The 18,313-nt window shown below is 39.4% G+C and overlaps 1 protein-coding gene across 2 annotated transcripts in view; it reads right to left on the bottom strand.

The window, feature by feature from the left end:
- The window catches only part of FAM91A1 (family with sequence similarity 91 member A1), a 50,301-nt gene that overhangs the window by 8,101 nt on the left and 23,887 nt on the right, over nt 1–18,313 (bottom strand). For both annotated transcript variants that reach the window (XM_033203743.1, XM_033203741.1), the window contains exons 16-20: nt 10,456–10,604; nt 9,038–9,172; nt 8,809–8,922; nt 2,267–2,339; nt 1,378–1,527 (exon numbers count right to left, since the gene is read on the bottom strand). In XM_033203743.1, the coding sequence (XP_033059634.1) occupies nt 1,378–1,527; nt 2,267–2,339; nt 8,809–8,922; nt 9,038–9,172; nt 10,456–10,604 (621 nt within the window). The remainder of the gene's footprint in view (nt 1–1,377; nt 1,528–2,266; nt 2,340–8,808; nt 8,923–9,037; nt 9,173–10,455; nt 10,605–18,313) is intronic.

Genomic DNA, 18,313 nt, shown 5'->3' with positions numbered 1-18,313 from the left:
TGCTGTGTTAGCGGTTTATGCAGACCCCATCATAGTCAATAACACCACACTGTATACTGACTCATGCATCTCCTCTCTAGGGTTTTAATCCTTGGAACAACATTGTCTTTTTTATTTCTTTTTTGTGTGTGTTTGTAGAGACAGGGTCTTGCTATATTGCCTGGGCTGGTCTCAAACTCCTAGACTCAAGCAATACTCCTGCTTTGGCTCTCCCAGAGGACTGGGATTACAGGCGTGAGCCTGTACCTGGCCTGGCCTTATTAAATTGCTCCAGCACTTAAGCAAGTATTCCATAAATGTTTGTGGAATGAATGACATAAAAAAGGACAGCTGTAATAGACATACTTTGAAATGACTGCTTAATTAATAGCCCTCTTCTCTAGAAAATGCCCTTACAATATTTGGCAGTCAACTATTTGGCCAAAGACAAATGAGATAGGGGTAAGTACCTACCTCGACGGGAGCCAATCCAATCTACTGGATGGCAAGTGATCAATCACATTTTCTCAGAATTTCAAACTAAGAGGCTCATGAAATACTGTCAATCAATGGGAGATAATGAAAGATCTCCCAAAGTCAATGGACGAGAACTGGCACCATGGCAACCCAAACCACATATATGCCAATATTATGCCAGAGCAGAAACAACTAGTAAGCATGAGAAGGTGATTTGGAAATGGATTTTCAAATTCAAAAAAAAAAAAAAGTAAGTGGTATCTAAGAAAAATTAGCTATTGTCAATACGTAGGACAGATTGGAGATAGAAAGGAGAGGCCAGAAAGGCTAAGCAGGGAACGGTTGCAACAGCAAATGTTAAAGGTTTAAACTTCAAGACCCAGACAAGAAGAGCAGTCATAGAGAATTTAAAATGAAGAGAAAGGGGATGAAATGGACATGAGAGACTTATCTAAAGCCTAATCCACAGAACTTGGAAACTAACTGAACATAGTGGAAAAAAGGAAAGAATGAGACAAAGGTAAGATTTTAGACCTAGATAATTAAGACAATGGTGCCTTTTGACAGAAAAAGTTGCAAGGGAAAACTATTAAGTCAATTTTGGAAACATTTGTATAAAGAGACTAGAGTTTTGAAACCATCACCCTATAAAGCTAACTTAATGCAAAGCCTTATAAACACAGATATGACAGTAAAGCGCCCAAAAACCCCAAACCATTCTGTACCCCAATCCTATTTTCTTCATTTGAACAACTGATATTTGTCCAAATGATGTTCTAAAATATTTCCTCATGCTTCAGTGAAAGAATATTGAGTATTCAATAACTCAACATCCCCACAAAGGTCTGCAGCTTTTCATATAACACTGGGTTAAACTCAAAACCAATTATCTTAATTCAAAGAATCCAACTATTGGCTAACCTCTCTCATCAGAAGCATCACTGAGTTTTCTATTTGCAAGTTGGCTGGAAGCATTCAACATGGTGACATATCCACAGAGATGCTGTAAGTCCACTCTGTTCCTTAGTATCTGCAATGCTTTATGAACACCCATATTGACATGAGTGAACTCTACGAACAGAATGGACATCACATTAGTGAACAGTTTCTAATAACACGCAAACAGCTTAAACATACTTTATTAAACAACTCTTAGAACTACTTTTATACTTTAATACATCATAATTGATTCCAATAAAGAAGTATATAAAGTTATTCTTACTGAAACTAAAGCTAACAATGTACTTGAAATCACATGCCTAAATTAATTGTATCTTAACTCAAGTTCTCATAAATATGTGAACTTATAAAAAAGAAAAATGCTCTATATTCAAATATAAAGAAATCTCTTTTTTATAATTCACACAATAATCCCCCATGGCAAAGGATCTACTAAGCAGTTTTTGAGATTTTGTAAATTTTCAGATCCTGTTGTCACTATCTGCATCTCCAGGTAAACAATTATCTTTTTTCCTTAGACTTTATGAAGTATTAAGAACAGTTGTGTGAATGATAAAAAAGGAGAAATAGAGAAAAATCTTCCGTCTAGGCAGATACCTACTTATTCTCTTTATTCCCAAGACAGACTAGTAGTCTTTCAAAAATCCTAAATGGGTCTTATTCTAACAGTTCTTTGTGGATGGCAAAGCACACGACAAAAAACTACCTTTTGCCAACACTCTTTAATAGCAAAGAACCTAGAACCTAAAAATTTTAAGATTTCCTGCCATGTTTTCCACCAAACTGTTGACATGAGTAATAATTAAAAAAAAAAAAAAAAAAAAGTCAATAGATACAATTCAAAAGGTACCTCCTTGTAGTTCTGTTTCATCAAATGGAAATGGGACATGGACAGTTTCTCCTATCCCATGCAAACCATGCCCCTAAACATAAACAAAAGTTAAAAGGTATACAAGAAACCTTCACTTCCAATCACTGATACTCAAAAGTAAATAAGATTGTGTCACATAATAGTATATTCCATATTAATACCTCATCAAAATTCTTTCAACAATTTTCTATTTTTCTACAGCAAGCAGTGATAATCTTACATGTGTAATAACCTATAAGGCAATGTTTCTCAAATTGAATGTATAGGCCAATGCAGAAAAAGGAGGCTAATTTAACAGGTAAATCAGGTGTTAGCCAAGTGAAGAGTGAATGAGACCAAGTTTATTCACACAAAGGTTAGCTAGAGTTCTGAGAAGGAAAAGTGGCAGAAGAATCCCCATAATCACATAGCGTACCACAGGTTAAGAGTGCAAAACTCAAAAACCTGCCCTGAAATAAAATATATTCAGAATTACTTGCTACAATATTATAATTACATATAATTGGAAACAACCAAAATGTCCACCAACAGGGGACTGGTTTATTAAATTAGGAGACATAACTTCAGTGGAGGTGCATAAATGAAAGAAAGCTATGACCTGCAATGGAAAGATCTCCAGCTGCTAAATGGAAAAGGTAAGGAGCATATCTGTGTGCAGATACTTGCATATGCATAAAGACACTCTGGAAGGATACAGGAGAAATGAACAGATGAAATTATCTGATTTGGAAGAGAGATGGGGAGTGGAAACTTGGTAGACAGGGTTAGCAGGGGAGTAATACTTTGTTTGTTTGTTTTTTTAAAACAGAGTCTTGCTCTGCTACCCAGGCTGGAGTGCAATGGCACAATTTTGGCTCACTGCAACCTCCACCTCCCAGCTTCAAGCAATTATCCTGCCTCAGCCTCCTGAGTAGCTAAGATTACAGGCACCCGCCACCACACCCGGCTAACTTTTTTTTTGTATTTTTAGTAGAGACTGGGTTTGTCCATGTTGACCAGGCTGATCTCAAACTCCTGACTTCAGGTGATCCACCTGCCTCAGCCTCCCAAAGTACTGGGATTACAGGTGTGAGCCACTGCACCTGGGCTCTATACCTTTTAATAATATTTTATTTTTGAATCGTGAATGTACTATTAGTTCAAAAATTAAATTTAAAAAATCTGAGTCTACCCACTTCACTCTTATGTTGCAAATGGTAATTCAGTTTCATGTATCACACTTAATTAATATTGTTCATTTGAGTTTTGTTTTAAAGCTTTGCTTATATTTAATTCCAAAATTTGACTTGAATTTGTAGTTGTGTAATAACAACAAGCATGAAGAATTTAACTTAACATCTACATCTATTTAGAACTGTTATAATAGAAATTTAATACTGAGGATCTGTAAATTTTTCCCTTTAAGAGAGACCCATACATTATTCAAGTTCAAGAAACCCTGATATATCCGAAGGAAAGCATACTCTTTCCGTTGTTTCATATAACAATTTAAATATATTTCTCAGAGCTCTCTTTGATTCCCTAAACCAGATGGCTGCAATAAATTATGGTTTTAACTAAAAATCTTAAATTTGTAACATGTTTAAAATTCCAATAAGGTAAATTTATTTCCATCAAATTTAATTAAAAAGGCATTTTTCTTTAGCAAAAGCAAAACTCCTTAATAAACACTTTAAAAACAGTACTGTCAGCCTGGTGTGGTGGCTCACACCTATAAGCTCAGCACTTTTGGAGGTCAAGGCAGGTGGATCACTTGAGCCCAGGAGCTTGAGACCAGCCTGGGCAACATGGTGAAACCCTGTCTCTATAAAAAATTAGCCAGGCATGGTGGCGTGAGATTGCAGTCCCAGCTACCACGGAGGCTAAGGCAAGAGGATCTCTTGAGTCTGGGGAAGTCAAGGCTGCAGTGAGCTGTGATCATGCCACTGACTTCAGCCTAGGTGACAAAGTGAGACCCTGTCTCAAAAAAATAAATAAAAACAGGTACTGTCTGCTGATTTGGTTGTTTTTCTATCCATATTTTGCATTAGCCCCCACCCAAAAAAAAAAAAAAACACCTAATTTAGCTTGACCTACAGAGTACCACCTACAGAAATGACCTTGGCAACCACCACTCTCATTTTACTTTATTCAAAAAAAGATTTGTTACTATAAATTAAGACAGGGTTTCACTAATGTTAACCATGTTGGTCTCCAACTTTTGGACTCAAGCAATTCACCTCAGCCTTCCAAAGTGCTGAAATTACAGGTGTGAGCCACTACACCCAGCCACCCTTCATTTTAAAGGTAAGGACAACTGAAGCTCATAGAATCACCCATTGTTCCTTCACTCTACTTCTACTGCCACTACCAACACAGTAACATTTTCTGAGATCTTCCCACGTGCTAAACACAGTGCTCAAGTCATTCTTTTCAAAAACCTTAACAAGATAGGAACTTTATCTCCAGTTTATAGGTAAAGACACAAAAGGTATTTAACTTGCCCAAGATTACTAGTAAATGATGGAACCAAGATCTGAGTTTAGGCAGTCTGACTTAAGTCCATGTCTAGCCCATTCTATGATGCTATCTCCCATGACTACCCCATACTACATATTTTCCCTGGCTAATTTCATCCTCTCATGGTTTCAACTACCATCTACCAGCTGATGCTGACACACTTAATCGCTCTTGTCTAATCTCTCATTTGAATTTCAGAATATTTCCAATTACCACAGGCACCACATAAACACAATGCATCAACTGCCCCATAAATGTGCTCCTCCTCCTGTGTTCCCCACAGTAGTGGTATCACCACCTCCTGTGATATCACTACCTCCCATGTTCCCTAGAGTACTGGTATCGTGGTATCACCACCTCCCGTGATATCACCTCCTCCCGTGTTCCCTAGAGTAGTGGTATCACCACCTCCCGTGTTCGCTAGAGTAGTGGTATCACCACCTCCCGTGTTCGCTAGAGTAGTGGTATCACCACCTCCCGTGTTCGCTAGACTAATGGTATCACCACCTCCCGTGATATCACCTCCTCCCGTGTTCCCTAGAGTAATGGTATCACCACCTCCCGTGTTCGCTAGAGTAATGGTATCACCACCTTCCGTGATATCACCTCCTCCCGTGTTCCCTAGAGTAGTGGTATCACCACCTCCCGTGTTCGCTAGAGTAGTGGTATCACCACCTCCCGTGTTCGCTAGACTAATGGTATCACCACCTCCCGTGATATCACCTCCTCCCGTGTTCCCTAGAGTAATGGTATCACCACCTCCCGTGTTCGCTAGACTAATGGTATCACCACCTCCCGTGATATCACCTCCTCCCGTGTTCCCTAGAGTAATGGTATCACCACCTCCCGTGTTCGCTAGAGTAATGGTATCACCACCTCCCGTGATATCACCTCCTCCCGTGTTCCCTAGAGTAGTGGTATCACCACTCCCGTGTTCGCTAGAGTAATGGTATCACCACCTCCCGTGATATCACCTCCTCCCGTGTTCCCTAGAGTAGTGGTATCACCACCTCCCGTGTTCGCTAGAGTAATGGTATCACCACCTCCCGTGATATCACCTCCTCCCGTGTTCCCTAGAGTAGTGGTATCACCACCTCCCGTGTTCGCTAGAGTAATGGTATCACCACCTCCCGTGATATCACCTCCTCCCGTGTTCCCTAGAGTAGTGGTATCACCACCTCCCGTGTTCGCTAGACTAATGGTATCACCACCTCCCGTGATATCACCTCCTCCCGTGTTCCCTAGAGTAGTGGTATCACCACCCTTCTACCGTCACAAGCCAAATACCTCAGAATCTTTCTTCCCTCTTCCCATCTCTTTCTCAGATACCTGATCAATTCTACTAATTCTATATTTGTAGTAGTTCTTAAATCCATTTTTCCTTTCAATTCTTATTACCATGTCCTTGATCCAGGCTATCTTTATCTCTTATCTAAACTACTACACACAGTTCTAACTGGTCTTCTTGTTTCAGGTGTCTCCCCACTCCCTTCCATTCTCAATATCATCCCAAGGTTGATTCCTAGAACACATTTGACCATGTTAATCCCAGTTACCCCCCTGTAATTGCTACCATCAATCTACAGGTCAACGTCTCAGCTCCACAGCAGAACACTCAAGGCACGTGGCACTGCAGGGCCCGCCTACTTCTTCAGACTCATCTCTGACCACAACTCCCTCACACTCCAACTCACCCCTCAAAAACAATGAACAGCTATTGGCCCTGGCATGCTATGTCACTTCATATTCTTATTTACTTATTCCACAAACACTAACTGGACAACTACTATGACCTGAGCACTGTGCTGGGCACTAGGAAAATAGCAGCAAATTAAAAAAAAAAAAATTCTTGCCCAGAGATTTAATCATCCTGACCCCTCCTTTTGTATTCAGCCTGGGTCTCACTTTCTCCAAGGAACCTCCCCTAAGCCCTTCTCCTTGCCCCAAGGCTGGACTGGATACTTCTTTTTAAGTCTTCCACTATATGTAATTCTATTCGATAAACTGAAACTGAGTGCTTATGCGCCTTTTCCCACCATCCTTAAATTCCTTGAAGATGGTAGGCCCTGTCTTATTTGCATATTCACATTAATTAGCACAAAATAAGCACATTCAATTGTTAAGATGAATGAACTGACGAAATCTTTACAGAGAACCTATTACGGCCGGGCGCGGTGGCTCAAGCCTGTAATCCCAGCACTTTGGGAGGCCGAGACGGGCGGATCACGAGGTCAGAAGATCAAGACCATCCTGGCTAACATGGTGAAACCCCGTCTCTACTAAAAATACAAAAAAACTAGCCGGGCGACGTGGCGGGCGCCTGTAGTCCCAGCTACTCGGGAGGCTGAGGCAGGAGAATGGCGTGAACCCGGGAGGCGGAGCTTGCAGTGAGCTGAGATCCGGCCACTGCACTCCAGCCTGGGCGGCAGAGCGAGACTCCGTCTCAAAAAAAAAAAAAAAAAAGAGAACCTATTACGTGCCAGAAAGTGTGCTACACATTTGATACGTACATTTTCATTTCATTCTCTCAATTCTATGAGCATAAACTGCCTACCCGACCATTAGTGGCTATTATTGTAAGTGTTTGTTATTATACAATAGATATTGGTATCTCCACGTTATAGGTGGGAAATAAAGTGTAAGGTTTATCACAAAAATGCCACACAGCCCAATAAGCACACGCAAAGAGGCTCAACATCATTAGCCATAGGGAAAATGTAAATCAAAACTATAATGAGATACCACTCCACACCCCCCAGGGTGGTTATCATCAAAAAGCCACATAATATCAAGTGTCTGTGGGAATGTAAAATGACACAGCCACTTTGCAAGACAGTCTGGCAGTTCCTTAAATGCTTAAACATAGAATTAGCATATGACCCAGTAAGTAATTCCACCCCTATATATATATAGCCAAGAGAAATGAAAACATATGTCCACAGAAAAACTTGCACACAAATGTTTATGACAGCATTCTTCATAACAGCCAAAAGGTGAAAACAACCCACACGTCCACCAACTGATGGAGGAATAAACAAAACGTGGCATATCCATACAATGGAACATTATTTGGCCATAAAAAGGAATGAAGTATTGATACAACAACACGATGAACCTTGAAAACATTATGTTAAATGAAGGAAGCCAGTCACAAAAGACCACATGTTATATATGATTCCATGCATATAAATGCCCAGATTAGGAAAATCTGTAGAGACAAGCAGATTAGTGTTGTTTAAGACTGGGGGGAAGGAGGGGAGTAGCAGGGAGAAAATAGAAGAGTGATCACGAAAGGATGCAGGGTTTCTTTCTAAGGTAATGAAATGTGCTAAAATTGAGTGTGGTGATGGCTGTACGTATCTGTGAACACACTAAAACCCACTGAACTGCACAATTTAAACTGGTGAGTTGTACAGTATGTGAATTATATACTCAATACAGTAGTCCCCTTTTATCTGAGGTTTTGCTTCCCATGGTTTTAGTTATTATCTGTGGTCAACCAAGGTCTGAAAATAGCTGAGTATAGTATAATAAGATATTTTGAGAGAGACCACATTCATATAACTTGTATTACAGTATGCTATTTTCTTATTAGTAATTGTTCATCTCTTACTGTGTCTGATTCATAAATGAAACTTTACCATAGGTATGTATGTATAGGAAAACACATACTATATATAGGGTTACTATTGGTGGTTTCAGGCATCCCCTGGGGGTCCTGGAACATATACCCCACAGATGGGGAAACTACTGTAAAGCTATTATTAAAAAAAAAAAAAAATCGTTGTCACGCAGCTAGCAGAAGTTAGGCTGCAATGCAAACCTGGGTCTAACCTCAAAGTATTTCTGCCACTCCCACACTGCCAAAGGGCCAGGACTAAAATTCACATCTCTGATTTTTTACATTCAACTTTATAAATTTCAAATGACTGATATTTTATTACACCTCAATATAGAAAGCTAGAAAAATTATCTTTATAATAAAAAGTCAAAACTGATTATTTCAAATAAGATAAATGTACCTGAATTAAAACTGCAGAATGTGTTAAAGCATCATTCAACATCGTGAGCACATTTGAGGTAGGAACTACTCCAGGATCATGACCCCAAGATGTTATTAGCAATCGATCATAACTCTATTGAAAAGAAATTAACAGGTAAAATGGCATTCAGGAATAAGGAAAATATTAAGAAGTTATCTAGGGTACTGCTCACACACACAAAAAAACCATCCAAACCTCACACACATACCTGAAATATATCTGGCAGTTTTCGAAGTCTTGTACCTTTGGACAATAAAAGGGATGGTGGTCCTTGTCCAGTGATATGATAAATGTACAGTTTAAACCAGACAGAGCTGACTTCCGGGATAGCTGGTCCAATATGCTACAATCATAGAACAGTTAAGATAAAGTTATAATAAAGTGTTACATAAGTGACCAAGAACAGTCTTACAAACAGCAAATCCCTTCACATAAAGGTTAACTGTAATCATCCTCATGAAAATAAATTTTAAATGTTTCATTAAAATAGTTTCAATTTTATACTGGAATTAAGAAATTACGTCTTGTCACTTCAATTAAGAGAATGGACTCTGGAGAAGACTGCCTAGTTTGGAATCTTGGTTTTATCCATCCAGCCATATCACCTTAAGAAGATTACTTAAGCTCTCTGTGCCTCATTTTGCTCAATCTATAAAATAGCAATAAAGAATCTACCTCAAGACGATGTTGTAAGGTTGTTGAAAAAGCTTAAAATAGTACCTGGAATATAATAAACTTGATATTAAAGTGTTAGCTATATTATCATTAATCACATACAATTTTCACAAAAGGAATCACCTACCCTTCCATCCATTTTACCATTTATTCGGCAGTTCATGGATTCCTACCATGTCTGGAGGTTGTGTTAAAGAACAGGAGGAGGTTGGGGGGTGTGCACAAAGAATTATTTTAAAAAGGTTAGTTAGATGCAAATCTCTTGTTGAATATTAAAGACAAAATTGGTGTGAAGACAGGATCCTCACTGAGGCAGCTAGAACATAGGCAAATTAATTGTGTACAAGAATCCCTTCCTTTCTGCTACACCATTAAACCCTGCATTATCTAGGAAACCAGGTAAGATGTAGCACTGAAGAACAGCAACATAATCTCCACTCTGAAAATGGCACAGGCCACAACTTCCTTGTTAAGTATACAAATGAATGCAACTGATATATATATATTTTTTTCTTAAGTAAAAGTCCAGAAGGAATTTTCACATATAAATTATACAGTCAGCCAGAGTTCTAGCTTTCAAGTACCATCTTTTCTTTTCAGCTTATTCAGAATCATAGCCCCACTTCGAAGACATTTAACTTTTCCTAATTAAATTTATCTGATCCCTCAAAATGATGCCAGCTTCCTTTTTGGAGCATCCTAAAACCTTCTCTTTAAAATATTCTGTAAATGAATAAATTTTAATCTAATGTGTCACAAGTCACTAGGTGATACATATATAAAATACACCAATTACACTCCACAAATTGAACATATCTTACAAAGGCATAAAATACAAAATTGCTTTCTATGATTCAGTGATTTTAATAGTTGGTATCTGCAGATAGAGAAGAAAACAAAACTGACGGGACTCATGACACTACCAAGTGGATCCTCCAAGTAGGTCTTTACCTGAGGGGTGCAGCTGCTGACAGGCCGGATTTCATTGGTGAGGGGAGCCATGGAAACAAGTAGTGTGTAATTTTTGTTTAGAACTCTGCTGCAAGTTGCAGGGTCCAGACCAAGAAGGCTTTCACAGCGTAAGAGATCCAGAGGAAAACCTGAGTTATGATCAAGCACACACAGAGAATAAAAGACTGACAGTGTGAAACAAAAATGTTGAAGATGCAATATTGATAACCGACTTAAGATTTTAAATTTTCTTTTTAAGGTAGAGTAACTCTATTAAGAAGTACCAAATTTCCTAGGAGACCACCAAGATACTTTAAGATGCAAAGCTAAAATGTTTTATTCTTTGGTCTAGACAGACAATCATCTACTTCAGGTTACTTTTTACTGCAACAAGATGTACTTGTTTTACCGTACTTCCTCTCTCCATCCAGAGCCACTCTACAACAGTGGCATACCACTGACCCTCGAACAGAGGAGTTACAGATGCTGACCCCTAGCACAGTCAAAAATCTGTATATAACTTCACACTTCCCAATGACTTAACTACTAATAGCCTACTGCTGACTGGAAGCCTTACCAATAACATGAACAGTTGATTAATACATATTTTATATGTTATATGTACTATATGCTATATTCTTACAATAAAGCTAGAAAAAAATCATAAGGAAGAAAACATACATATATTACTATTAAGTGGAAGTGGATCATCATAAAGGTCTTTATCCTCGTCTTCACAGCAAATAGGCTGAAGAGGAGGAAGAAGAGGAAGGGCTGGGCTTGTTGTCTCCCAGGTGACAGAGGCAGAAGAGGTGGAAGGGGAGGCAGGAGAGGCAGGCATGCTCGCCGTAACTTTACGGAAACACACTGAAAGTTCCCTCTAACTTTCTTGTTTCTTAATGTATCTAAAAATGTCTCTATACAGGACCAATTCTTTTTCTGCCATCTGCTTTAGTTTCAGTGTCTGTATCATAGAAGAGTGCACAGAAGTCAAAAGCAGTCTTGAATAATCAGAACCCTGCCAGATGCTCTAATGTCGATTTGTTTTCTGGCACTGCTTTTTCTATGTCTTCCTCATTGTCTGGCACTCATTTGGAAGCACCCATCTCCAACAAGGTGTCTATCTATTAGCTCTTGAATTTCAAGACCCATATCTTTTTTTTTTTTTTTTGAGACAGAGTCTCTCCGTCGCCACACTGGAGTGCAGTGGCACCATTTCAGCTCACTGCAACCTCTGCCTCCCAGGTTCAAGTGATTCTCCTGCCTCAGTCTCCCGAGTAGCTGGGACTACAGGCGCCACCACCACGCCCAGGTAATTTTTGTATTTTTAGGAAAGACAGGGTTTTACTATGTTGGCCAGGATGGTCTCTATCTCCTGACCTCAGTATCTGCCCGCCTCGGCCTCCCAAAGTGTTGGGATTACAGGCATGAGCCACCGCGCCCGGCCAAGACCGGTATCTTAAAACGCTTCAGGCTGGGCGCAGTGACTCATGCCTGTAATCCCAGCACTCTGGGAGGCCGAGGTGGGCACATCATGAGGTCAGGAGATCCAGACCATCCTGGTCTACATGGTGAAACCCCGTCTCTACTAAAATACAAAAAATTAGCCAGGTGTGGTAGCACATACCCGTCGTCCCAGCTACTCGGGAGGCTGAGGCAGGGGAATCGGTTGACCTGGGAGGCAGAGGTCACAGTGAGCCGAGGTTGTGCCACTGCACTCCAACCTGGATAACAGAGCGAGACTCCATCTCCAAAAAAAAGCGCTTCACTCCCCAACTTTTAGCCATATCCAAAATCTCTTTCATTATTTCCTAGATTAGCTCTGTTGTAAACCCTGTGAAGTCAGGTACAACATCTAGACAGTTTTCTCCAGCAGAAATTTATTATTTTAGGCTTGATGGCTTTCACAGCTTTTTCTAAAACAATGATGGCATCTTCAGTGGTGTAATTCTTCCAGACTTTCGTGAGGTTCTGTTAGAGTTCTCTTCCATAGCGCAGACAATCCTTTCTATACAGTACTGTGTGTGAATAGCCTTAAAGGTCACTATGACCCCCTGATTTAGAGGCTGAATCAGAGACACTGTGTTTGGGACAAGTAGATCACTTCAATGCCTTTAGTGTTGAACTCATGCGGGTTCTGCGTGGGTTAACCAGGACCACTGTCCAGTACCAAAAGAACTTTAAAAGGCAGTCCCTTACTGGCAAGGTACTTCCTGACTTCAGGGACAAAACATCAAAGGAACTAGTCCAGAAAAAGGGTTCTTATTGCCCAGGCCCTTTTGCTGTATAGCCAAAAGACTGGCAGCTGGCATTTATCTTTTCCCTTCAAGGCTCAGCAGCTTTATAGATAAGGGCAGTCCTGACCAGAAACCTGACTACATTTGCACAAAACAGTAGCAAGCCTGTCCCTTCCTGCCTTAAATCCTGGTGCTCATTTCTCTTCCTTACTAATAAATGTCCTTTATGCCATTTTTTTCCAGAATAGGACACTTTTGCATGCATTAAAGACCTCTTCAGGCAGATATCCCTTCTCCTCAATGATTTTCTTAATGGTATCTGTATTACTCCGTTCTTGCATTGCTATAAAGAAATACCTCAGACTAGGTAATTTATGAAGAAAATAGGTTTAATTGGTTCATGGTTTTGCAGGCTGTACAGGAAGCAGAATGGCCTCTGCTTCTGAGGAGGCCTTAGGAAGCTGACAATCATGGCAGAAGGTGAAAGGGAAGCAGGCACATCTTAACATGGCCGGAGCAGGAGGAAGAGAGAGATGGGGAAGGTGCATACACTTTTGAACAATCAGATCTTGTGAGAACTCACTATCGTGATGACAGCTTTGGTGGGTGAGGGGAGGCAGGGTAGTAAACCATGAGAAACTGCCCCCATGATCCAACAACCTCCCACCAAGCCCCACCTCCAACACTGGGGATTACAATTAGACATGAGATTTGGGTGGGGACACAGATCAAAACATACTAGCATCTGGGAACTCATCTGTTGCCTCTCGGTCAACAGAAACTGCTTCTCCTGCTATCTTAACATTTTTTAAGACAAACCTCTTAAAATTATTAAACCATCCTCTGCTAGCATTAAATTCTCCAGCTTAAGAGAATACTAATTATCTTTCATTTGCTTTGTCATAATGACTTTGCTTTTTCTCAAATCATATTAGAGTCTATAGGTATGCCTTTCTTACAGCAATCCTGCACTGACATAAAAGCTGCATTTTCAATATGAGAAAAAGTATTTTGCAAAAAGTGCAATGTTTTCATGCCTGTTGGCACAGATGTGCAAACAGCTTCATAAATTTCCTTCTCTTACTTAACAATCGTCTTTTACACTGATTTACCTATCCTGAAATGACTGCAGAGCTCAATCTGCAGTACATACCATGCAATTCAACTTTTTCTTGTAATGTTACGACTTGACTTTTCTCTGCTTCTTGGGAGAATTTCCAGCATCACTAGTGGCTCTCTGTATGGCTCCCCTAGTGTTATTTGAGGTTTATGGTACTGCACTAAATCAATGAAAAATATGAGAGAACCACGAGAGATCACTTTTAACTGTAATGGGCAATTTAACGTAAAGACACATTGCTCACCCAGAGATGATCAGTGTCAGAGTATTTTAAGCAGGCACTCAAGTAGATACAACACTTGAGCTCACCACAAGAGCAACAAGAGATACCTACAAAATTATTACAGTAGTATAATATTTACTACAGTTAATTTTATGCAGTTATGGCTTAATACTATATGTTTCCATTTATTTACATTTCTCTCAACTGCAATGTTGCTGTGCAATCTGTAAATGTGTGCATTAAGTTCTGATATGTTTGAATGTCTTATAATGGATCTGTATATATTTTATGGTAATAAATGACAAAACAGACTAGTATCTACATGTATTTTATACATACATGACACATCTAACTTTTCTTTAACTTCTTCGACATCTGGTTTGCCCGCAAGTTTTTTCAAATTATCATAAATTTCCAAAAAATGTTCTAATACATTTACTCATAAAAATCAGCCCATAAGTGGATGTGTGCAATTCATAGCCATGTTGTTCACTTGTCAACTGTATTACGAAAGCCTAAGTCCCAGGAGAAGCTATGTGCTTCTCTCCTCCAGTTTCCGATCTGTACAAAGAGAATCATGGCCAAGTCCTCATTTTAGTATAGGGGAAAGAGCTCCTCATTTGGAAATGTGTACCCTAGATTTCCGGTCCATAAAGCATGAACTCACTCAACATACAACAGATTTTAAGCATTCTTATTCTTAATCCTTTTGAAAAATACCAAATCCTATTGCTCTCTAAAAAGAGATATTTAACGTTAAAAGAAACTTCCAAAGATCAAGGTAGCTATCTCCTCCTTCAAGCAAGAATACATCTAAAAATACAGATACACATACATATATAACGGCCTCCTGAAAATGCCTAGAAGCAATAAGCACAACTAACACCAGTATCTTGGTCTCTAATAGCAATCCCCCAGTAAAAGAAATTAGGCTCCTAGGACAAATGGCTGATTCCAGGACTGAGGCAGAATAAACACACAATAAGATCTTATTGCTTGGCTAGAAAGTAAAGAATTGCTTAGGGGAGAAAACTGGAGGCATGTCATAAGGAGAAAGGAGACAGGAACAAGCTTAAAGGAAATTCTCACGGCAAAATCTGAGAAAACTGGGGCACAAAAATAATTGAGAGGCAATAATGACTAATCACAGACTACTGAAAAAATAAGAATTCCTAAATTCATACAGAGAATACGAGAGAATGCCTGTTCACAACTGTTAAATACGGCAGAAGTGCTAAAGTGGGGGAAAAATTACCAATCTCCAACCATCGAAGTACAGAATGGTTCAGGCAAGAACCACCAATGGATTCTAAATCTAGGAGGAAACACTGATGAGGAGTGGGATATCTGCATGGCCTCAAAGTATCTCCCCACAGATTGCTTATCAGTTGTGAGGGAAAAAAACAGTTGACTATACAGTGGAAAAATCAGATAATCCATTAACTGGGTGATCAAAATTAACATTACCAATGAAGGGTAGATGGAAAGCATTGGGTGTGAGGAAGGGGGATGACAGGGTGAGGTACAGGATAGCAGATCACAGAATGTTTAACCACAAGGTCAGCATATTTTCTGGCAGGGGCCTAAAGCAAGGGATACACCTTGCTCAGGTTGAGGGTGAGACAAAGTTCACGGGGCTAGAAGAAGGACAGAAGCTTAAACAAGCTTTGGCTAACAAGCATTTTGTTCTGACTGATAATTCAGAACAGGCAGTTGAGCCCACTGCTTATGAGGCAAAGCAAGGGAATCTGGAGGATCTGTTTCTGACCTTGTCACAGGTGAACAGAAAGGAGCGGGGAATTCACCTGTGAATCTCATCTAAGTCATATGGGGGAAAAGTGTGTCCTTGCACTAAGCCCCTTCCCAAAACACAGAAGGGTGAGGGGATGTCTTAACCTTCAGGCAAAATTCAACATTATCAATGTCAAGTATAGATAATACTTAATGTATACTAAAACAGGGAAAGTAAGAAGTCTAAAGATTTCATGGTGGTTAGAACACATTTCTGATAGCTTTACAACTGTGATTGCTTTCCTACAAATGTGGTTTAATTCCTAAACATTTCCACAGTAGTAGCCTGCCAAATTATAAACAGTGGTTTTTATGTCTGACTTACACTAATCACAGTTAAACAATGTATTTTTAAAGACAAAGATACCTGGGGGGAAAATCATGCTTATAAAATGAGAAAAAAATAGACCAAACATCACTTCTATTTATAACTAGTGCCCCATGCTATTTGAAATCAAGGGATTAAGGACTCTTAGGACTAAGAGACTAGTTTCATGTATAACAGAGTTTGCTTGTATAATATCACAATGCTTTTGTTTTATAGTGGATAACAAGTACTACATGATATACTCAAAGTATAAATTATTAGTAACATAAAAAGAAAATTCCTTTTACTCAAACAAGATGCTTAAAACACCAACACTAGAGGATTTCTTTTTTTTCTTCTGAGACGGAGTCTCAGTCTGTTGCCCAGGCTGGAGTGCAGTGGCACCATCTCAGCTCACTGCAACCTCAGCATCCCAGGTTCAAGCAATTCTCCTGCCTCAGCCTCCCGAATAGCTGGGATTACAGGTGCCTGCCACCACACTTGGCTAATTTTTATATCTTTAGTAAAGAGGAGTTTCACCATGTTGGTCAGTCTGGTCTCAAACTCCTGACCTCAAGTGATCTGCCCACCTCGAGCTCCCAAAGTGCTGGTATTACAGGCATGAGCCACCACGCCCGGCAGAGAATTTCTTTTCTAAAAAAGAGTAAGGTTCAGTTACCAAGCCCAGTATCTGCAGAAAGCAACATTTCTCAACAGGGTGAGCATGAAGCCTTAATGCCCTAAGATAACCTCTATATGGAACGAGTGACCTTTTTCATGCCTTGAGAATGGTACTAATGTGCACCATCATGAGAAAAACTGAGAAATAATTCATGGCAATCAGTTTCCATGTTCTGCAATTCAGATGAGGAGCTCAGCTAAGAAGTGCTGGTAGCAAAAGTGAAATTTCGTAAATAATTGCAGGTTTGGTCTTAAGGGAAGGCATTCATCAGATTTAACTTTGGAGACCCAGCAATTATTCTAAGCAATTAAATCTCCAGCTAGTGTCAGGAACAGTCTAACATTAAACCCACCTTAAAGGTTAGGATTGCACGGGACTATTTTCATAGAGAATAGGTTTAGATTTACCATTTAACTTACTTCATGGTACACTGACTATTCATGAGGAAAAAGTTTAGCCCAGATTACTAAGCAATAAATGTTTATGAGTAAATCAATACAAAGCTTAGCGTTCAAGAGAAGGTAATACAAGGGACAGGGCAATGGAAAAAAATTCAGCAGACACGGATTCAAGTCTTCCATTCCTGGCTCTTCCACTTACTAATAATATGGGCTTTGATGACTAAAAACAAGCAGAAGATTTAGCTAATATAAACTCCAATTTCTTTATCTATAATAGGATTTACACTTCACGGCTCACCAGTACTCTCTAACATTCTCAGATTCTGTGATAGGCAGGAAAGGACAATGTATTTCAAGACAGCTTTAACAGAATATTTCAAATCATCTAATGCATTACCTCCATAAAGCACTAAAAAGTCCCAGAAATTTCAGGAATTTTATATCCAAAGACATCTTCAAGACTGTGCCACTCACCACTGCTTCATCACATGATTTAGTATTTATTAACCAAAAATGGTTATCCACCAACAAATGTCTACCCGTAAGTGCTTCAGACTCTTGGCATTTGGTGATTTAATATTCTCAGTTTAAACAATTTATGAATGATCTCAAAAAGAGCCCCAGTATGCAACAATTTGCAATTCTTCAGATAAGGCATATTAAGGCTGCAGAAGTGTATCACTTGATACCAAGTGAGTCTAGCCTCACTCAAGTAAACTACCCAGCATGTGCTTCTCCTTCACCAGTGCTCTGAACCTAAACCAAGAGAAAACAGACTTTGCAACAAAACTACCACTTTTATGCCATTCACTCTAATAATCATATAATAGAGATATAAGACATTATTCAAAAGTAGTAAATCAAAAACTGTGTGTCAGCTTGTGAAGTAACAGCTGAATCCTCCCTCAATATTAAAAACTGAGCTGAAAAGATAGCCAGATGCTAGTGAGAGAATAAATGAAAATGGAGATGATTAAGAAACTGATGTTCTTGGCTAGAAAAATAGTCTTTAGGTAAATGAAACTAAGCAAAATTAAATGTTACAGTGGTATTGAGGACCCATGAAGCCCCAAGACACAACAACTCTTGTGAATGTC

The sequence above is a fragment of the Trachypithecus francoisi genome, unplaced genomic scaffold (assembly GCF_009764315.1).
Source record: "Trachypithecus francoisi isolate TF-2019V2 unplaced genomic scaffold, Tfra_2.0 Lachesis_group7, whole genome shotgun sequence".
Lineage (NCBI taxonomy): Eukaryota > Metazoa > Chordata > Mammalia > Primates > Cercopithecidae > Trachypithecus > Trachypithecus francoisi.
Note: the sequence above shows the minus strand (reverse complement) of the source record. Positions and strands in the feature narration are given on the sequence as shown.